We start from the raw sequence: 23467 nt of genomic DNA on the forward strand, positions 1-23467 counted from the left end.
CTCTAATAAATTTGTCACACATTATTTCCCCTTCATGAAGCCATGCTGACTCTGCTTGATTTTGTTATGTATTTCTAAATGTTCTGCTATTACATTCTTTATAATGGATTCTCATTTTCCCAAATACTGATGTAAAGCTAACTGGCCTATACTTAGCTGTTTTTGGCTCCTGCACTTTTTGAATAAGGGTGTTACATCAGTGGTCTTCCAATCCTCTGGGACTTTTCCAGAATTTAAGGATTTATGGACGATCACTGCTAATGTATACACCATCTCTGTAGCTACTTCCTTTAATATCCTAGGATGCAATCCATCCGGACCAAGGAACTTATCGGCCTCATGCTCCATTAGTTTCCCTAGTACTTTTTCCTCTAGTGCTAGTTAGTGTATTTATTTCTTCAGCCCCTTTTGCCCATTGATTATTTAGTATATTTAGAATGCTATTAGTGTCTTCTACTGTGAAAAGTGACGCAAGATATAACTCCTGTGAAATTTCCTGGTTTCTCCATTATTATTTCCCCAATCTCATTCTCTAAGGGCCCTATGTTCACTTTGGCCTTGCCCCTCCTTTTTATATATTTAAAGAAGCTCTTACTGTCCATTTTTATATTACTTACTAGCTTACCCTCATAATTTATCTTCGCCCTCTATTATTTTTGGTCATCTTTTGTTGGTTTTTAAAACTTTCCCAATCCTCTGGCTTACCACTAATCTTTGACACATTGTATGTTTTTTCTTTCAGTTTCAAACTATCCTCAACTTCTTTGGTTAACCATGGTTGATTTAACCCCTTTCTAGAATCTTTCTTACTCACTGGGATATATCTTTGTTGCAAGTCATTAACTATTTTAATAAACTATTTTAATAAATATCTGCCATTGCTGATCAACTATCTTTTCTGCTTGTGCGAGGCCCTGAGGTGACGGAGAGGTGGCATGCGCCAAGGGACTTTGGGTAAGACAGGCAGCAGGAAAGCAAGGCCCTGATGTGAAGGAGAAGCAGCTGCAGTGAGCACCAGGCGGGCTTGGGTGAGACAGGCAATAGGAGAGTAGGCCCCCTTGAGGCAAAGGAGAGGCATCCGCTGCAAACATTGGGTGAGGGTGAGGCAATGGATCCAAGCCCAGCAGCAGGCAGGGCGGCAGAGCAGACGGAGCACCATCAAGGCAAGTGAGGTGAAAGTGGGAACATGTGAGGGTCAAATATGAGGGGTAGGGAGAGTGTGTGAGGGGGTAAAGCCGGGATGAGGGAGAGAAAATCCATGATCAGAATTACAGCTTCATACAAGAGGTAAGCTTGGATTTCAGCAAAGCAATTATTCATATAGGCATGATTTTACAAGTGAAGAAACAGTGATCAATAGGTGTATTTTCATGGCTTCTGCCTTTGCGTTCTGGGAGAGTTGGCGGATGGGGTGAGGTTTATGGTAGAGCGCCCCAGAGGTTAACGTGAGCACAGGGCCCCATGAGTTGTAAATCCCCCTCTGGTAAGTACACTTTCAAAAAAGTACTTAATTGTTGTTCTTAATTAAAATGGTTCATTTAAGCTTCATTTAACCTTTTTTAATAATATTGATATGTAAGGATAAATCTCAGACTTTACAAATCGCTCCTTCACCTCAGGACTTCCCAGTTCCAGCAGAAAAGACAGTGAATCAGCAATGGCAGATGTTTATGAAAATAGTTTGTGACTCACAACAATGAGGAAGAAGGAGTCTCGGAAGGGGTTAAATCAACCATGATTAGCCAAGAAAGTTATGGATAATATTAAACTGAAAGGAAAAAACATACATGGCAAAGATTAGTGGTGAGTCAGAGGACTGAGCAGTTTTTCACAACATTTTGAGATGTCTGATGGTTGTGATCTTTAAAAATAAAAAGGCAGGTGAGTTCTCTCAATCTGTAGTGTAACCAACATCTAAACAGATAATCTGATCATTATGGAATTCCCAAATCTGACAGATTAAAACAGTGAATTCAAACCAGAAGTAATTTCATTTTTTAATATAAATTTAGAGTACACAATTCTTTTTTTTTTTCAATTAAGCGGCAATTTAGCAAGGCCAATCCACCTACCCTGCACATATTTGGATTGTGGGGGTGAGACCCACGCATACATGGAAAGAATGTGCAAACTCCACACGGACAGTGACCCGGGCCAGGATTGAACCCAGGACCTCAGCGCCATGAGGCAGTGGTGCTAACCCCTGCACCACCGTGCCACCCCCGCAAATCAGAAGTACTTAATTGGTTGTAAAGTATTTGTGGAATTCCTGTGCTTATGAAAAGCATTGCGTAAATGCAACTCTTTCTTTCCCTCTACCCATATAAAAAGTATAATTTGGGTGTTATGCTTGTAGGTGGGACCATTGTTTTTGTATATATTTTTTAAAATTTAGAGTATCCAATTATCTTTTTTTCAATTAAGGGGCAATTTAGTGTGGCCAGTCCACCTACTCTGCACATCTTTGGATTGTGGGGGTGAGACCCATGCAGACAACATATAAACTGCAGACGGAGAGTGACCCGGGATCGAAACCAGGTCCTCAGCGTTGTGCAGCAGCAGTGCTACCACTGTGCCAGCTTGCTGCCCCTTAGTTGGGATCATTGTGTGGATTTGCAATAAGGGAGCAATAGTGATGCTGTGACCTATAGAATCCATATTGTGGGCTGCAAAGCAATTGGGTTTTTAACAGAGCAATGGTAAACCTGCACAAAACTCCCAATTTGTCCAATCCAATTAGTTAATTGATTGCTCAAAATGATTCCATTGCAAGTCAGCAAAAGTAAAGATAAATGACACAGGCGAAACCATTGCAGCTTTATTCAAAAATCTATGAAACTTCAGTGCCTATAAATAAAGCTGGATCAATTTTCCTCTGACTCTCTCCTTCTAGAATGCATTTAATAAAGATCCTAAGAATAAAAACTGTTCATAAGATCATATGAAATAGGAGCAGGGGTTGACCATTTAGTCCACTGAATTTGCTGCACCATTCAATAAGATCTTGGCTGATCCAACTGTCTGTCCCCTGTAACCCTCAACCCGCCCGTTGGTCAAAAATCCATCCAACCCAGCTTTGAATATATACAATGGCCCAGCCTCCCCTGCTCTTTGTGGAAGAGAACTCTAAAAAATAATGACCCTCTGAAAGGAGGAATTCCTCTTTGTCTCAGTCTTAAATGGGAGACTCTTTATTTTAACCTCTGTTCACTAATTCTGGATTTCCCCAGAAGAGGAAACATCCTAACATCTACCTGGTTAAGCACCTTCAGAATCTTGTATATTTCAGTAATATCACCTCTCATTTTTCATTTCATTTTCATTCTTCCAAGCTCCAATGAATAAAAGCCGAACCGCAAAACTTTTCCTCACAAGTTAATGCTTTATCCGGGTTATCAGCCTAATAATAATGATAACCCTTTATTGTCACAGGCATGAAGTTGCTGTGAAAAGCCCCTAGTCACCACATTCCAGCACCTGTTTGCGTAAGCTGGTACAGGAATTGAACCCGTGCTGCTGGCCTTGTTCTGCATCACAAACCAGCTGTCTATCCCACTGAGCTAAACCAGCCATAAAGTGGGGGTGGCACGGTAGCACAGTGGTTAGCACTGTTGCTTCACAGCGCCAGGAACCTTGGTTCGAATCCCGGCTTGGGTCATCGTCTGTGCTGAGCCTGTACGTTGTCCCTGTGGGTTTCCTCCGGGTGCTCTGGTTTCCTCCCACAGGTCACGAAAGATGTGCTTGTTAGGTGATTTGGGCATTTGTCTCCCTGCAAAAGCTGAAGCCACTGGAGAGCAAACTCAAAAGAGCTAAAATCTGCAAGTCATGTCAAAATTAATCCACTGGGGAAACAGGCAAGAATACAGTTATGTGGGGCATACGTTTTATTCCAAGTATAATTTCTACAACTGAAATGTATGCTATACACCATGTGTAATATCACAAGTACTTCATCGTGAAGAGGGAAAATTAGTCTGCTTGAGATCAAGAGAAAACTGAACACAGCTCTGCCAATGTGGAAGTCTTTCTTAGCCGTCAAGCTGGAACAATACAGCCTGAAGGAAGCGAATGGTTAGTTTGAAACATCTGCAAAGCATAAACGTGACAAAACAGTTCCCTGAAAGAAGCTCAACTAGCAGGTAGACTATACTTGTATCTACACATCATGTCAATTTTAGGCATCTTCAACTGAATCAGTGAATTAGGTTTCAACTGTAGAGCCTATTATATATGTATATATGCAATCGGTCTAAGAAGTTCCACAAACAGTAATAAATGGATTAATCTCTTCATTTGTGACCTTGTAATGAGATTCAATTTATCTTCTTGTGGAGGGAGCTGGGAACTTGGCGTTCGGAGCTTCGCGCATGTGTGGGCTGGGAGCTGGTGGCGCAAGCACAATCTAGTATTTGTAGTTCTTCAGGCCAAAGACTGGCCCAGTGTGCCTCGCAAAGTGAGAACAGTGTGAAAATTGGGTCATGTGACCTGGACGCCGAGCACCATAGGCAAGAAGAGTCCCAGGCAGGGGACAGCGAAAGATCCCAGTTAAGGAAAAGAGCTGGAGGACAGAAAAGGCTCCAAGCAGAAAAGGGGCTGCAGTTGGCTGAGGAGGGCTCAGGAGCAACCCAGGCAATTAGTGCGGGCTCAGGAGAAGGGGATGTGTCCATGCTGCAGGTCACTGGGGCAAAGGTACCCCTTTGGAGCAGTATTCTACTTGGCACACCTGAAGAATTGAAGTTTTGCTTGTGAGTTGGTGCTGTGGTGCAGTTTCAGAAATCCAGGAGAACAGCGTCTGAAGGAAACTGGCTATTTCTGATAGGTAAAAGGATCTTTGATTTAGCCATTTTAATGTAAATACTAAAGCCCATATAACTTCAATTACAAAAATACACAGCTTGCAGAATTTGCAGTGGCAAAGCACAGAATTTGAAACATCTAAAAAAGCTAGCTAAAGCTTATGCAACATTATACTGAAGGTCAAATTGACATTACAGTTCATATGAGCTCTGCCATTGTTCAAATGAACAGAATCGCAGAGTTCAGCACATACCAGTTTAATGGTAAGTGCAGAGTTTGCATTCCAACACACATTTAAGAATTCCACATGCAACATTTATCTTAATTTTAAAAGTTCGGAACGAGATAATGTTGCACATTGTTGATTGACAACTAACTATCCAACCAAATGCATTTGAGACCCATCCAAGCCAATCAGCACATTGCAGGGGTAGGGACAGATGGAGTCAGACTGATAACATTCTCTTTAAACATAGAGGTCCGGGCAGACATTTTCCATCCTGGATCACTCTATACCTTTTACCTGACTACTTGCTATACTTATTTCATATTTTCACTCTAACTCTTGAACTTTGCGCAAGCTGTTTTGCTTTGAGCAAGGACCATTACTTTGAAAGTTAAGTCTGTTGTAAACCATTAAGCCAATTATTTCTCTTAAAGTCTTTTGCTGGCAAGGGCTTTATTGAGAACATTTGATTTGCAAGCACAAGAAGATCTCAGTCTCTCAATTATAATCAATAGACACAATAAAAGATTTTTATTTCGCATCCGAGAAGTGTAACTTAAATTCTACTGGGTTTTGAAGTGTATACGAGACTACACTTAAACCGCACGGAAGATTCCTACAGCATCTCAGGAGATGAGATTGAAACACTACGATGTGGGCATCATTGTGGCCATCCAAGTCGTTGCAGCTTATTGAGGATCTTGCCTCAGAATTCTTAAAGGTGAAGACTGGAATCCCTTGCGAGAGATACAGAGTTTAAACAAGATTTGTTGACTCAGTGTTTACTGATGTTTGGTGGAGTCATTGAGAAATCTGTGGAATCTGCCTTGATCGCATCTACCATTTATTGTGCATGTGGGGTGTTCAACCACATTTTATGTTAGTTCACATTTACCTTAAATTAACCCTGAATGTTAGAGTATAAGACAGATAGTGTAAATGGTTTTAACTTTCTGACCTTGTAAAGATTATTTTTGTTTGTTCAAAACCTGTGAAATCTTGCGGCTTTATTCTCTTAGCAAGTGCCTTAAACATTTGAACTTTTGTCTACTTGCACAAAATATTACTGGTCCCTAACCAAATCGTACCAAGAACGAGGATTATAACAATAATGATAGAAGGATTAATTTTAGGCAGCATTTTGAGATGGGTATAGATACATATATTATGATTCCTTGTGTTAAATGGAACTCAGGTACAGCTTTAAACAGTGACTTTTGACTTGGATGAAATTTACTACTCAACCCTCATATTAAGTAAAAGGGTGAAGATAGCAATCTCCCATCTAATCATAATTCTGATAACAGATCAGAATTTCAGTTCAAAGTCAATGAAAAGCTATTTGTGGCTACAAGCTTAAATATAGTAATGCAGATAAAGAGTCAAGCTTCACTTGTACCATTCATGATCCTAAATATCAGTCATTTTCCCCTCACTACTTAAGCATTGGCATATAAAAACTAAAGTTCCCACAAATGCTTACAACAAAGCATGATTCAAATATTCAAAGAAACTCACATGATTAATGGACAGAATAAACCAGGCTCGGGGGTGGTGGGGAAGGAGGGAAGAGGTCACGTGCCGCCACCCCCCAGAAACCATGTCGCCGTGGGTTGTCATGCTTCATGTCAACCTGACCAACAGCAATGAAATGCTGTGGGGCTCATTATTGAGGGTTGAGGAGGTGAGGCGAATGCCCCACACTCTGGGACTGCCGGCCAATCTCATTGGTCAGCAGTTCCCTCATTCCTGGCACTAAGGAGTCAGTGGCAACGGTTGGGGCTGCAGATGAGGTGTGGCAACCAGGGTCTAGATTCCCCAGAGCAGGTAAGCCTGAGGTCTTGGGTTGGGAGGGTTATGGGGATTGTGGGACGGGGCAGTGGAGGTGGGTTTAAGAGAGGAAGCAGGTAGGAAGGAAGGCGGTGTTCAGTCTCAGGCAATCGGCAGCTTACGATCAGCAAATGGCAGCCCCCCAAAACAGTGAGCCCTCCCCCCATTTTCAACCATTCTAGGTTAAAAATCAGGCTTCCTACTCCTGCCCTGCTGCTCACACGAAACATATTATGGTGTGTGCAGCACATTATCAGGGTCAATAGTATGATAGCAAGCATAATTGATCCTCAATTATTGATTTAAATTTGGCAGGCATGCTGCCTGTTTCAGCTTCTCCACCCCCACCCCTCTCCACCCCCACCCCTCCCCATATTATGAGGGATGAACTTCAAGGATGGAAAGGTGGGCATGTACCCCATTTTATGTGCCCCCCCCTTCCCAAAAACACACCCACCAGTGGTTTGTAAAACTCAGTCCCATATCTTCAGAACTAAGTCAAAACACGGTAGTAGTGGGTAGAATCATAGAATTTAGAGTGCAGAAGGAGGCCATTTGGCCCATTAAGTCTGCATCAGCCCTTGGAAAGAACACCCTACTTGAGCCCACGCCTCCACCCTATGCCCGGAACCCAGTAACCCTACCTAACCTTTTTTTTGGGACACTAAGGGCAATTTATCATGGCCAATCTATCTAACCCGCAAAGCTTTGGACTGTGGGAGGAAACCGGAGCACCCGGAGGAAACCCACGCAGACACAGGGAGAAGGTGCACAGACAGTGCTCCGAGCCAGGAATCGAACCTGGGACCCTGGAGCTGTGAAGCAACTGTGCTAACCACTGCACTATCATGCTGCCCAGCTCCAGGGTGCCACATTCAATTCCCTGCTGGGTCACTGTCTGTGCGGAGTCTGCACGTTTTCCCAGTGTCTGCGTGGGTTTCCTCCGGGTGTTTCGGTTTCCTCCCACAAGTCCCGAAAGACATGTTGATAGATTGGGACGTCTTGTTGAAGTTGTACAAGACATTGGTAAGACCACACATGGGATGCTGTGCTCAGTTCTGGTCACCCTATTATCGGAAGGATATTGTTAAACTAGAAAGAGTGCAGAAGAGATTTACGAGGATGCTACCAGGACTTAATTATAAGGAGAGGCTGGGATGTTTTTCCTTGGAGCGAAGGAGGCTTAGGGGTGAGCTTGAAGAGGTCTATAAAATAATGAGGAGCATCGATAAGGTAGATAGAACAGTCAACATCTTTTCCCAAAGGTAGAGGAGTCTAGAACCAGAGGGCATAGGTTTAAGTTGAGGGGAGAGAGATATAAAAGAGACCAGAGGGGAAACCTTTTCACAGAGGGCTGTGAGCATCTGGAACGAGCTGCCAGAGGCAGTGGTAGAGGTGGGTACAATTTATTTCCTTTAAAAAACAGTTAGATAGTAACATGGGCAGGGTGGGTATAGAGGGATATGGGCCAAATGCGGGCAAGTGGGACTAGCTTAGTGATAGAAACTGGGCGGCATGGACAAGCTGGGCCGAAGGGCCTGTTTCCATGCTGTAAACATCTATGACTCTATGCGATCATTTGGGCATTCTGAATATGGTGTACCCGAACAGCCGCCGGAATGTGGCGACTAGGGGATTTTCACAGTAACTTCATTGCAGTGTTAATGTAAGCCTACTTGTGACAATAAAGATTATTTTTTTAAAATCATGATCTGTCTCCTTCCCTAACTGCATCAAGACCCACACTCCATTATCTAAGCTCCAATGGCTTCCCATGCCACACAAATTGACTTGCACAGGTGCTTGCTAAGAATGTATTCTTTGAAAAGGGGGTAGTCAATTTGATTGACAGACTGACTAACAATTCCCTGATGGAAAAGGTATCTGAGACACTGTCCCTCGGCTCCTAGAATCAAGATTGAAAACTTGCATAGATTTCATGCCTTTGGCAGATGATCATCGGCAGTTATTGTAATGTCTTCAACAGAGGGAATTAGAACTTTCAGGTTTACTGTAGATATTCTCAGGTATACGGTGTTGCTTACTCATAATCAGTAAAGTGCTTAGCATGTCCTCTGTCTAATTATAGACCAATGTAAACTGGGGCTGCAACAAAAGCCCCTTGTGATCTGATCTTTCATATTACATCTCCCACATGCCCTCACATACATTTTTCAAATCTTTCCAAAGGCAAATCAAAAATATTTATTTAGTGAGACCAGGCCAGATAAGCATCACAAATTTATTTTATTTGCAAATGTCAAATATACAAAGAGAAACACTAAAGAAAATTCCACATAAGTCACTTAGTCTCATTTGTCAAAAATGAAAATAACATAAACCACATGCCTCATCCCTTCTGGGTGAATAATTTAATTGGCATTAACCTATTTTCTAGACAAATGATGCCTGCAAAAACGGCTATGTAATTTAGCTTCCAACTCTCAGGGAAGACTGTCCCAAGAAGTATTTTGTTCAAAGTCTGACTGGCCCCAAACATGGGGTTTCTCCCCCATATTTTTAATCCTGACTAGAGGAGCACTGTCCCAGATACCTATGCAAATATAAGCTTCTGACTTGGACCTTTTTACTTTGCTTTTAATGACGTTACATGATCTTTCCAATAGCCACATGAGAAGTGCAGGATTGAACTTTGATGTTTCCAAATGACTTGCAGTACATAGCTTTCTTTTTTATTTCTGTCCCGGAGGTTTGCAGTGATTTATGGAAGTAGTCATACCCAAGGCCAGAACAGGAATAAAAAAAACAAAAGTGAAAGTGCCATATTAATAGAATATTTGATACTCCTAATCTATATCTGATCTAAAATAATCTTGAATGGCAGGGTCAGAAAAATGAATAGCATGATGCAGGTGGTAACAGCCTATATTCAACACAGAAATAGGAGGTCATAAATGGCACAGCCGATCTGTAATGCCATGATAGAATTTCCAGCTGCTCAACATTTTGCCTGCTCAGATCCATCAAGGTGATCTATAACATTTGGAGAAGGAAGAATGGAGAAAAATATTCTCATAATGTATACAGAACAATCTTTTCCAAATTTTTCCATACAAAGAGCTCCCTGAAAACATTGACATTCCTGACTTAAATGTAAGTGTTGATACTATTCTGGGATTCTCCGCAGCATTAACCCCTCAAAGCCAGACTCAGCTATCGAAAGGACAACAATGCTGCCATTGTAAGAAAAAATAAAAAAATAGACTTCAAAACCAGAAATTTATGCCAAGCAAATCCAGAACTGTAAAAAACGATAGAGAGAAATGTAATTACAATTATGGACTCAAAGGGATGTCCTTATGGTCCCCATCAGAGTCAGAGGGATTTAATTTGAAAACCTATGATATAGAACAAGAATACGTGGTGAAATGCTAAAATGGCTGCAGTACATAGTTGATTTAGAGCTAAAAAGCATGAGTAACAGAAGCAATGTCATACCAGGACCTTACTATTCTGCTTTACACCTTGAACTATCAACTATTCTATTCCTCATTTTATAATATGAAAATGAACTGCACTTTATCAGGATGAAGCAACTAGAAGCAGAAGCAGAGCAGCACTAAGAATTGTTGCATAAATAACGGTGCAGTGGAGCAGCCTAAAACACACTGTTTCATATGTAAAACAGTCTGCAAAAAAAATTCTCAAAAGTTTGCAGAAAATATTAGGGACAATATATTTGGTTTAAATGCCTTTTAAAATAGAATACCAACAGTTTTCTTCCATGTAGTTAATTTGATCTAATGCAAGTACAGTAACTATATATACAGCAACTTCACTATCATATAATGAAAAACATTACAAATTACTTACGTAAAAAATGCTTTTCTAACAGCGCTATTTCAAGATGTCCCTTGATTTCATTCAGTCGTTCAGATTCTGTCCTGTTAAAATCTTGAATTCCTGAAGCCATAATCGGTGCCCCTGGGCCTGCCTGTAACAAAAATGAAAATTCTTACAGGAAAGAAATCTACCAAAATCAATTTGCATGAATCAGAGTCAAAAACTGCACAGTACTTGCGATTGTGATTTAACTGACTGAATGCTGCAACCAACGAACTTTTGCTGATGGCTTAATGCAAGACGCTACTTCAATCTGCTGATTTCCCCTCAAGTGAATCAATAAGATCCAAGTAATTGTTCAATACGCCATATTTTTGCTGGATAATTTATCCAGAACTCAACTGACATGTATCCACAGCCCTCTGGAGTAGAGAATTCCAAGGAGCCTCAATACTTTTGAGTGAATAAATTCTTCCTCATCTCAGATTTAAGTGATCAGTCCTTTATCCTGAGAGTGTGTCCCCTAATTCCAAAATTCCAGCCAGTGGAAATAATCAACCTGCATTTATCCTGTCAGATCACCTCAGTCTTATTTTTATCAATAAAATCAGCCTCATTCTTCCAAATTCCAGAGGTTATAGTCCCATTCTACTCAATGTCTCATTATAGGCTATCTCCTGATCCCAGAAATTAGTCTGGTCTGAGAAAAATAGAAACGTTGAAATTAGGAGCAGAAGTAGGCCATTCGGCCCTTCAAGCTTCCTCCACCATTCAATAGGATTATGGCTGATCATCCAACTCCGTAATCTTTTCATGCTTTCTCCCATATCCTTTGATCCCTTTAGCCCCAAGAGCTGTATCCAGCTCCTTCTTGAAAGGTTTTGGCCTCTACTGCTTTCTGTGGTAGAGAATTTCACAGGCTTACCAGGCTCACCACTCGCGGTGAAGATACTTCTCCTAATCTCCGTGCCCATATCCTTAGACTGTGATCTCTGGTTCTGGACTCCCCCGCCATCAGGCACATCCTTCTTAGATCTATCCTGTCTACTCCAGTTAGAATGTTGTAGGTTTCTAGCAGATCTCTTATTCTTCTAAACTCCAGCAAATATAATCCTAACCAACTCAAATCTTTCCTCATACATCAGTCCCACTATGCCAGGAATCAGTCTGGTAAACCTTCTATTGCACTCCCGCGATAGCAAGACCATCCTTCCTCAGAGAGGGAGACTAAAACTGGACACAATATTCCAGGTGTGGTCTCACCAAAGCCCTGTATAATTGCAGCAAGACATCCCTGCTCCCGATTGCCTCAATGTAAAGTAATCCTTTGATAAGGAGACCAAAATGCCCTGCACAATTGTAGCAATGTTTCCTTACTCTTGTACTCAGGAGCTTTGTGGCACAGTGGTAGTGGCCCTACCTCCAGAACAGTTTCTATCCCCCATCACTAGAAAATTCCTTTTCACTCCCCCCTACCTGGAGATACCTGTAAAACAGTCCCTGATCCCATCAAGCAAGTAGCAAGTGCCTGTTGGACAAGGTCAAGCTCCAAGGCTCCTCTATCACTGCATCCTTACACAGTTTGCTCATGTGAGATTGATATTTTCCCTAACTACTCAACTGTGACGTTACCTTTTTAGAATTTTATGAACTTGCATATGCAAAACCAAGTGTGATGTAAAATTTTAATGTAGAAAATATGATGTTCAACTAGGTGAACAAAATGCACAGAAGATGCAGGACATGTTGAAATCTAAATGACCTGTAGCAGATTTGCTGTAGGTTGCAAATGCAGAGTCAATAAATATATCAAATCGGGACATAAAGCTATTTAGTGCTATCAGCGCAGGTGATTAGCGGTGACTGAATCAGCTACATTTTGTTATACTGGGGATATTTGGGAAGTTTTACCAGTTTTGTACGTATATAACATTTCCCATTAGTCTGAAAATCATGGCTTTTACTTTCAATGGATTTCTTTTTCAAAAGCCTTTTATTTTAATTATTTCACAGGATGTCGACATCTCGGACAAGGACAGCATTTGTTACCCACCCTAACTGCCTTGAACCACTGAGGTATTTCTGGTGCAGCCACTCCCATGGTGCTGTCCCCAGAATTTTGATCCAGTGGCTGTTAAAGAATGGTCATGCATTTCAAGTCAAGGTGGAGTGTGACTTGGAGAGGAACTTGCAGATGCCATTTCTATATATCTGCTGCCCTTGACCTTCAAAGGGGTGGTGGCTGCAAAATAGGAAGTGCCTTCACTAGTTGCTGCAGTGCATCATTTATATGCTACACTCTGCTGCCTCTGTGTCGGCAATGGAGGGAGAGAATATTTAAGATGGTGGATAAGGTGCCAATCAAGTGGACTACTTGAGCTGGATAGTATTGAGTTTTAGTGTTACGGGACTACATTCATCTAGATAAGTGCAGCATGTTCCATCACACTCTTGACTTGAGCCTTGTAGATGCAGGACAGATTTTGAGCAGACAGGAGAGAAGTTACGTGCCACAGAATTCCCAGCCTCTGGACTGCTCTGTAGCCACAGTATTTATAATCGCTGGTCCAGTTCAGTTTCTGGTCAATGGTAACCTTCAAGACATTGAGTAGTGGGGGGATTGAGGGATGGTAATGTATTGAACATCATGCGAAGATTGCTAGATTCTGTCATTGGAGGTGGCCATTGCCTGGCACATGAGAGGTGTGAATGTTACTTGCCACTTATCAACCAAAACCTGAATATTGTCCAGGTCTTGCTGTATATGGACACTGACTATTTTAGTATGCACCATGCATACTAAACACCATGCAGTCATCAGCTAACATCCCAGCTTCTCATTTTATGATGAAGGGAAGGTCATTGATGGAGCAGTTGAAAATGGATACTACTCAGAGGAACTTCGGCAGAGATCGCCTGGGACTAAGATGATTGGTCTCCAACAACCATGGCCATCTTCCTTTGTACGAGGTATGATTCCAACCAGAGGAGAATTTTCCATCTGGCTCCCATTTACTTAAATTTTGCTAGGGTTCCTTGATTGCACAGTTGGTCAAATGCTCCTCTGATGCCAAGGAAATTACTCTCATCTCGGAGTTCAGCTCTTCTTGCCAATTTTGTGTCCAAGGCTGTAATGAGGTCAGGTGCCAAGTGCTCAAACCAACTGAAGGCAAACTGAGTGCCAGTTAGTCGGGTATTGCTGTTTAATAGCAACGGCAACAAAATCCATCACTTTACTGATGGGGTGGTAATTGGTCGGATTGGATTTTTAAAAATTAATTCTCAAGATTTGGGTGTCACTGGCTAGGCCAGCATTTATTAGTCATTCCCAATTGCCCTAGAGAAGGTGGTGGTGAGCTGACTTCTTCATCTGCTGCAGTCCATGTGGAGTCGGCAAACCCATGGTGCTGTTAGGGAGGGAGTTCCAGGATTTGGACCCAGTAACATTGAAGGAACGGTAATATATTTCCAAGTTAGGATGGTAAGTAGCCAGGATAGGAAATTCCAAGTGGTGGTGTTCCCATGTATCTGCTGCCCTTGTCCTTCTAGATGGTAGGCGGCTTTGGAAGATGCGGTCTAAGGCGCCTGTTCCTACAATGCATCTTGTACATCATGCATTCTACTGCACTATGCAGTGGTGGAGAGCAAGAACATTTTGGGGTGGGGTGTGACATCAAGCAGGATTGTCCCGGATGGTGTAAAGCTTCTTAAAGCTGCATACATCCAGGCAAAAGTAGAGTTCTTGACTAGTCCAGCTGAATTTCTGGTCAGTAGTGACTCCCAGGGGCAGCATGGTGGCGCAGTGGGTTAGCCCTGTTGCCTCACGGTGCCGAGGTCCCAGGTTCAATCCCGGCTCTGGGTCACTGTCCGTGTGGAGTTTGCACATTTTCCCCGTGCCTGCATGGGCTTCACCCCACAACCCAAAAAGATGGGCCGGGTAGGTGAATTGATCATGCTAACATGCCCCTTAATTGGAAAAAAAATTAATTGGGTACTCTAAATTTATAAAATAAATAAAAAATAGTGACTCCCAGCAAGTTGATTTGTCCTACTTTTCGTGGACAGGACATATTGGAAGATTTTCCTGATTGTCGATAGGCACGAGTGTTATAGCTGTACCAGAACAACTTTAATATCAGAAGATCGTAAGAAATAGGAGCAGCGAGCAGGAGTTAGCCTTTCAGCCTCTCCAGTCTGTTCCACCCCTCAAGATCATAGTTGTTCTGATTGTGGTCGTTCCTGCCTACCTCCATAAACCTTTACTCCCTTGTTGATCAAAAATCTGTCTCCTACTCAGCGTTGACCAAGCCTTCTGTGGAAGAGAATTCCAAAGCCTAATGACAGTAAGAGAATAAATTCTTCCTAATTTCAATATTAAATGAGACACATGGGGCGGGATGCTCCAGTCGTCGACACCGGAATAGTGTTCGGCGATCAGCCGGAGAATCCCCGTTCACGACCGAATCGGTGGCGGCGGCGCTTTCGCAATGCTCCGCCCCCTCCAAAGTGGCATACTCGGAGAGAACACCTTGTGCCGTATCGACATCCTCAGGACATTGCCTGAGGCCCACTCCCCGATGTTCCGTCCTCAACCGGCCGAGTTCCCGACGGCGTCGGTCGCATATGATCTCATCCATCGTAAACTCGGCGTGGTGGCTGCGGACTCAATTCGGTGTCGCCACAGTTGAGGGAGGGCCGATCTGTGGGTAGGGGCGACTTTGTAAGGGCTGGGGCACTGTTGGGAGGTGGTCCATGGCACGCGCGCTGGCCAAAGGAGGGGCACTATTTCGCAGGCCGGGTCCACGAGCAGCCGGCACCATGGTGCACGGCGCAGCCGCTGCAGGCCGCCGCCGAGCGCATGCGTGGCCTTGGACCCGGCAATTCTCCGGGCATATGAGCAGCTAGAGCCAGGTGCTTTATGCTGCCTTGATGCTAGTCCCCAGCCAAACGGAGGATCGGTGCCCATTTTCCGCCATTTGTTCTGTCGTAAAATGCCCCCGTTCCCACGCCGGCGTGGGAACATAGCCTCAAAGTCAGAGAATCCAGCCCTTTATTTTGAACCGAACTCTACATTCGCCCATGGAAAGAAACATCCCCTCAGCATGTGTCCAGTCAAGCCCCCCCTCAGATTCTTATATGTTTCAATAAAATAACCTAATTCTTCTGAATCCATAAGTATTTGCCCAACCTGCTCAACCTTTCAAGACAATACCTTCATCTCAGGAATAAGCCTAGTGAACGTTCTCTGAACGTCTTCCAATGCACGCATATTCTCCTATAACTAAGGAGGCCAAAACTGTACTCCAGTGCGATTTCACCAATGCCCTGTAGCAAGACTTGCCTACTTTATACTCGACTCCCTTGCACTAAAGTTTAAGATTTAATTTGCCTTCCTAGTTATTTGCTGTACTTGCATGCTAACCTTTTGCGATTCACATGCAAGGACGTCCAGATATCATTGTGCTGCAGTTTCTCTCCATTTAATAATATTATTCTTTTCTATGCTTCCTGCCAAAGTGGACATCCTCACATTTCCCCACATTATATCCCTGCTGCCAATTCTTTGCCCTCTCACTTAACCAATCTATATCCTTTTGTAGTCGCTCTGCATCCTCCTCACACAACTTACTTTCCCACCTATCTTTGTAAAATCAGCAAATTTGGCTACACTACAGTTGATCTCTTCATCCAAGTAATTAATATAGATTGTAAATAATTGAAGCCCGAGTACTAATACCTAGGGCACCCCATTAGTTAGTTTGTCGTCCTTAAAATGACCCATTTATCCCAACTTTCATGTTAGTAAGCAAATCCACTGTCCATGCAAATGTATCACCCCTCATACCACATGCAGGAGCCTTTAAATGACACCTTATCAAATGCCTTCTGGAAATCCAAATACACTGCATATTAGTGCACCTTTTTTCATCCTCAAAAGAACTCAAATAAATTTCTCAAATGGAATTTCTCTTTCAGAAAACCAGGTTAAATCTGCCCAATAGCATTTGTAATTTCCAAATTTCCTGCTATTACCGCTTTAATAATGGATTCTAGCATTTCCCAAATGACAGATATTAAACTAACTGGCATGTAGCTTCCTACTTTCCGTTTCCCTCCTTTCATGAATAGCTTGACTAAGGGCACTACCAGTTCTTGAGCAGAAGTCCTCAGCACTACTGCCGGGATGTAGTCATAGCCTTTACAGTAGCCAATGCCTTCAACAGTTTCTTGATGTCCTGTGGAGTGAAACAAATTGGCTGAAGACTGACATCTGTGATGCTGGAGAAAGTAGAAATGGATCATCCATTTAGCACACTCTGGATGAAGGTGTTGCAAATGATCTTTTGCACTGATGTGCAACCATCATTGAGCATGTATATCATGTATTTAAGTCTTCTCAGTTGCTATTTCAAAAACTGAGGATACACAGTAAGATAATCTACAAGTTACACAACTTGATTGGATGCAACTACTAATTATAAGTAGTTACAGTAACTACTAATTATCAAGGATGGTGTTCAGCTGCAGAGTGCGAGAAGATGCCCTCGCATTAGTAGAGAGAGAGGACATCGAGTTTTGACAGAAATGGGGAAAGAACATAGCTCACTGGGCATTACTCTAGTCTGTCAACAGTAAGTGGAAGATGTTCAGCAGCCCTAATTTACAAGTTCCTAAGGTCTCTTCAAAATGTTGTGTTTCTACATCTGCACTTCTTTTTGGCTGATTATTTTCCTCTAACATTTGCATGTCCAATTCTTTCTCTTTCGTGTTCTTGCTGTTAGAATGTCTACATCAGTGATGGGAAACCTAGGCTACTGAGTGGGCCACATGAGTGGCCCTTGTTCATCTCAGTGGGCCGTAAAATTGAAGTCAGGCATGTTCACATACTATGATTCTGGAATAACATTGAATAGATTTAATACATGCCAAATATTTCATAACAAGTTATAGAAAATGCTTAATAATTCATATATTAATAGAACAGGCATCAACTTAATGTAGAAAATAAATATTTATGCTTGATTGGGTGCTGCGTGAGTGCATTGCCCGTACTTTAAGTACTGTCATGTGAGAGTACCTTTAAGAAATGGGTGTTGAAGAAATGTACCTTTAAGAAATGGAACTGCTCATGTTACTGAAGTGATGTCAGAGTGTGGGGGGAGCTGAGCGATACTTCTGCATTTTGAGTTTCAGTTTGAGAGAGCAGCTTGGGCGTGTCTGTGTGTTTCCAGTGAGCTGCATGAAGAAAACAAAAGGGGCTGTAGCTGAAGTAACCAAAAGCAGCAGCACGGTTGAACCATTTCTTACTATATATATTGAATGTCACCTAATGTGCTCGTGTTTGAAGGTTGGTTAAGTCTTTTGGATGTTAAAAGGACAGCTGAAATGATTACTTAGTCTTTGGGGGTTATCTTTGAATTAATCCTCCAGGAGACACACCTGAAGGTGGCAGACCAGGTAAGATTGAGGAAGGGGTGGGTAGGTCAGGTGTTTCATTCGGGGCTGGATGCCAAAAATCGGGGGGGGGGGGGGGGGGGGGGGGGGTGGCAATCTTGGTGGGAAAGAGGGTGTCGTTCGAGACGTCGAGCATTGTGACAGACAATGGCGGCAGGTACGTAAATGGTAAGTGGTAAGCTGCAAGGGGAGAGGGTGGCACTGGTTACTGTGTATGCCCCGAACTGGGACGATGCGGGTTTTATGCGGCACATGTTGGGTTGGATCCCAGGCTTGGAAGTGGGGTGCCTGATAATGGGGAGGGACTTTAACATGGTGTTGGATCCGGCACTGGATCGCTCCAGGTCTAGGACGGGAAGGAAGCCGGCGGCGGCTAAAGTGCTGAGGGGGTTTATGGACCAGATGGGAGGGGTGAACCCTTGGAGATTTGCAAGGCCGGGGGCTAGGGAATTTTCATTCTTCTTGCATGTTCATAAGGCTTATTCCGGATTGACTTTTTTATTATGAGCAGGGCGCTGATAGCGAGAGTAGAGGATACCGAGTACTCGGCGATAGCCATTTCGGATCACGCCCCGCATTGGGTAGACCTAGAGCTGGGGAGGAGAGGGACCAGCGCCCGTTGTGGCGCTTGGAGGTGGGGCTGTTGGCGGACGAGGAGGTGAGTGAGCGGGTCCGAGGAAGCATAGAGAGATATCTGGAAGCCAACGATAACGGCAAGGTCCGAGTGGGGATGGTCTGGGAGGCACTGAAGGCGGTGGTTCGGGGAGAGCTGATCTCCGTTAGGGCCCACAAGGAGAGGAAAGAGCAGAGGGAGAGGGAGAGGCTGGTGGGGGAGATGGTGAGGGTAGACAGGAGGTATGCGGAGGTGCCTGAGGAGGGGCTGTTGAGGGAGAGACATAGCCCCCAGGCCGAATTCGACCTGTTGACCACCAGGAAGGCAGAGGCGCAGTGGAGAAAGGCCCAGGGGGTTATTTATGAGTATGGGGAAAAGGCAAGTCAGATGCTGGCGCATCAGCTTCGGAAGCGGGGCGCAGCTAGGGAGATCGGGGGGGTTAAGGATAGGGGAGGGAGTATGGTGCGGAGTGGGATTGGCATCAATGGCGTCTTCAGGCACTTTTATGAGGAACTGTATCGGTCCGAGCCCCCACTGGAGGGGGGAGGGATGGGCCGCTTTCTGGACCAATTGAGGTTTCTGAAGGTGGAGGAGGGAATGGTGGCGGGATTGGGGGCCCCGATTGGGATGGAGGAGCTGGCCAATGGGATAGGGAGCATGCAGGCGGGGAAGGCACCGGGGCCGGACGGTTTCCCGGTCGTATTCTACAAGAAATATGTGGACCTGTTGGGCCCGTTGCTGGTTAGGACCTTCAATGAGGCAAGGGAGGGGGGGGCTTTGCCCCCGACGACATCCCGGGCACTGATCTCCTTGATCCTGAAGCGGGATAAGGATCCCCTGCAGTGTGGGTCTTACAGGCCGATTTTGTTGTTAAACGTAGATGCCAAGGTGCTGGCGAAGGTCTTAGCCACGAGAATTGAGGATTGTGTGCCGCAGGTGATCCACGAAGACCAGACAGGGTTCGTGAAGGGGAGGCTGGTGAACGCGAATGTGCGGAGGCTCCTGAATATTATTATGATGCCGGCGAGGGAGGGGGAGGCGGAGATAGTGGTGGCGATGGGCGCTGAGAAGGCCTTCGATAGGGTAGAGTGGGGGTACTTGTGGGAGGTGCTGAAGAGGTTCGGGTTTGGAGAGGGGTTCGTCAGGTGGGTTAGGCTGTTGTACGAGGTCCCGAGTGTGGCCACGAACAAGAGGCGGTCTGAGTACTTTCGGTTGCATCGAGGGACGAGGCAGGGGTGTCCCCTGTCCCCCCTGCTCTTCACACTGGTGATTGAACCCCTGGCTATGGCACTGAGGGAGTCGAGGAACTGGAGAGGGTTGGTGCGGGGTGGGGAGGAGCATAGGGTGTCGCTCTATGCGGACGACTTGCTGCTATATGTGGCAGACTCGGTGGGGGGAATGCCGGAGGTAATGAGGATCCTCAGGGAGTTCGGGGATTTCTCAGGGTACAAGCTCAACATGGGGAAGAGCGAGTTGTTCGTGGTTCACCCAGGGGACCAGGAGAGGGGGATTGGCGAGCTCCCACTAAAAAGGGCGGAGAGGAGCTTCAGGTATTTGGGGGTCCAGGTGGCGAGGAGCTGGGGGGCCCTGCATAGACTTAATTTCACGAGGCTGGTGGAGCAAATGGAGGAGGAGTTCAGCGTTGCCACTGTCCCTGGCGGGTAGGGTGCAGTCAGTTAAGATGACGGTGCTCCCAAGGTTTTTGTTCCTGTTCCAGTGCCTCCCCATTTTTATCCCGAAGGCCTTCTTTAGGCGGGTCAACAGGAGCATAACGGGGTTTGTGTGGGCGCGAGGGACTCAGAGGGTGAGAAGGGTGTTCCTGGAGCGGAGTAGGGATGGGGGGGGGGGGCCTAGCACTGCCCAACCTCTGTGGGTACTACTGGGCCGCGAATGCAGCGATGGTGTACAAGTGGGTGATGGAGGGGGCTGCATGGAAGAGGCTGGAGACGGCGTCTTGTGAGGGTACGAGTCTGGAGGCGCTGGCAACGGCGCCGCTGCTGCTCTCTCCAATGAGGTATACCACGAGCCCGGTCGGGGCGGCTACCCTCAAACTCTGGGGGCAGTGGAGGCGGCAAAGGGGGGGGGGAAGTTGGGGCCTCGGTGTGGACCCCAATATGGGAGAACCACCGGTTTGTCCCAGGGAGAATAGATGGAGGGTTTTCGGGGTGGCACAGGGCAGGGATAACAAGGTTGGGGGACTTGTTTGTGGATGGGAAGTTCGCGAGCCTGGGTGAGCTGGAGGAGAAGTATGTGCTCCCCCCGGGGAACACCTTCAGATATATGCAAGTAAGGGCGTTTGTTCAGCGGCAGGTGGTGGAGTTCCCACTGTTGTCGCCACGCACGGTCCAGGACAGGGTGCTGTCGGGGGTGTGGGTTGGAGAGGGGAGGATCTCGGCAACGTATCAGGTGATTCAGGAGGAACAGGAGGCCTCGGTGGAGGAGCTAAAGGGTAAATGGGAGGAGGAGTTGGGTGAGGAGATTAACGAGGGGACGTGGGCGGATGCCCTGGGGAGAGTGAACTCTTCCTCCTCTTGCGCGAGGCTCAGCCTCATACAATTTAAGGTGCTGCATAGGGCTCACATGACCGGGGCACGGATAAGCTGGTTCTTTAGGTGCGAGGACAGGCGTGTTAGGTGCTCAGGGAGCCCAGCAAACCACACCCACATGTTCTGGGCGTGCCCAGCGCTGAAGGACTTTTGGAAGGGTGTAGCGAGGACGGTGTCGAGGTAGGTAGGTTCCAGGGTCAAGCCGGGCTGGGGGCTCACAATATTTGGGGTGGCAGAGGAGCCAGGAGTGCAGGAGGCGAAAGAGGCCGGTATTCTGGTCTTTGCGTCCCCAGTAGCCCGGCGAAGGATTCTTCTTCAGTGGAAGGATGCGAGGCCCCCAAGCGTGGAATCCTGGATCAACGATATGGCGGGGTTTATTAAATTGGAGAGGGTGAAATTTGCCTTAAGGGGATTGGTGCAAGGGTTCTTCAGGCGGTGGCAACCGTTCCTAGACTTCCTGGCAGAACGTTAGAAGATGGTCAGCAGCAGCAACCCGGGGGGGCGGGGGTTCGTTTTCCTTGAGGGGACGTGTATATTTGCCTCTGTGTTGTTGAAGGCTGTTAATTTATTATTTATGTATATTGGGGGGGGGGGGGGGGGGTTGTTCTTTTCTTTCTATATTTTGTTGTTGATATTTTGTGAAAATTTGAATAAAAATTATTTTTTTTAAGATGGATTTCTTCACCTCCTCATACGTTCCAGATACTTGGGGCAGCACGGTAGCATTGTGGATAGCACAATTGCTTCACATCTCCAGGGTCCCAGGTTCGATTCCGGCTTGGGTCACTGTCTGTGCGGAGTCTGCACATCCTCCCCGTGTGTGCGTGGGTTTCCTCCGGGTGCTCCGGTTTCCTCCCACAGTCCAAAGATGTGCAGGTTAGGTGGATTGGCCATAATAAATTGCCCTTAGTGTCCATAATTGCCCTTAGTGTTGGGTGGAGGTGTTGACCTTGGGTAGGGTGCTCTTTCCAAGAGCCGGTGCAGACTCGATGGGCCGAGTGGCCTCCTTCTGCACTGTAAATTCTATGATAATCTATGATACCTCCTCTGGTAGTGATGCAAACACTTCACTAGCCCTACCTTCCAGCTTTGTTTGAATCAGTAACACCCACATGTCCTGTGGCCATTTCATTTGTTTAGCTACCTTCTCAAATTAAATGAAAAAGGCTTCCACTTCCTTCTCGTCAAACCTTGGCAATGCTTGGACATATTTAAATAGATTCCCACCAAGCCTTTGACTATGACGCTCTTTCTCACTATCCTCATCACTATCATCCGACTGTACGTTTCCCTTTATGTCTGCCAATTTTAACTGATTGTCATGTTTCATGGCCATTTTCTGAAGTTCAAACTCCCTCTCTTCATCTTTTTCCCTGATCTGTATCTCTCTTTCTTTTTGTTCTGCTCGGGCTATTCTTTCTTTTCCCCTTTCTTCTCACTCCTTTTCTTTTTCCTCTCTCTCTCTCTCTCTCTTTTTCTCTTTCCTCTCTCTCGCTTTCTCTTTCCTCTCTCTCGCTTTCTCTTTCCTCTCTCTCTCTTTCCTCTCTCTCACTCTCGTATTCAAACCGCTTTAATTCTTTCTCATGTTCCATTGGTTTAATTTGCAACTGAATTTTTGCCATTTCCAATGAGTCAAACTCTATCTCAGGCAACTTTAAATGCTTAACCACCGCCATAATTACCTCATCTTTTCACATTTTGTCAGGTAATGTTAACTGCAATGTTCTTGCCAAATCTAACAGTCTGCTTTTCGTTTCTGTCCGTAAAGTACTATGTGTGACATTCTCAACCGCCAAAAACATCTGAGCCTCTGAAAGAGCCATTGTTCACAACACTCTCCCCACTTAAACTAAAATACCACACCGGAAAAGCAACAATCCTTCACTGGCTTTCAGTTCACAAAAGCCAATCCAATAGATAAGACTTTTGTCCCCCTCGAGCCCCCAATTGATATGGGCGAGGTGTTTTCAGAACCCCAAAATGTATCATGGAGTTCAACCAACCTTTCCCTTTAATGTATTTGTTGCTTTTCCTAGCACACGGCTTGTTCCCTTGGTGTGGAATTACAATTATGGACACGTGGGTTTTCAAACACAAAACAATGTTTATTCCATGAACTCAACTTAACTTAAATAAACATTGGATCTCTTAACACCCCTTACTTCAAAGATAATTCAGAAAATATTGCAACAGTAA

At 44.9% G+C, this 23467-nt stretch overlaps 1 protein-coding gene across 8 annotated transcripts in view; it reads right to left on the reverse strand.

The window, feature by feature from the left end:
- The window catches only part of LOC140388010 (GRAM domain-containing protein 4-like), a 286335-nt gene that overhangs the window by 122870 nt on the left and 139998 nt on the right, over positions 1-23467 (reverse strand). For all 8 annotated transcript variants that reach the window (XM_072471476.1, XM_072471468.1, XM_072471469.1 and 5 more), the window contains one exon: positions 10688-10808. In XM_072471476.1, coding sequence (XP_072327577.1) covers positions 10688-10808 — 121 coding nt within the window. The remainder of the gene's footprint in view (positions 1-10687; positions 10809-23467) is intronic.

The sequence above is a fragment of the Scyliorhinus torazame genome, chromosome 13, assembly GCF_047496885.1.
Source record: "Scyliorhinus torazame isolate Kashiwa2021f chromosome 13, sScyTor2.1, whole genome shotgun sequence".
Lineage (NCBI taxonomy): Eukaryota > Metazoa > Chordata > Chondrichthyes > Carcharhiniformes > Scyliorhinidae > Scyliorhinus > Scyliorhinus torazame.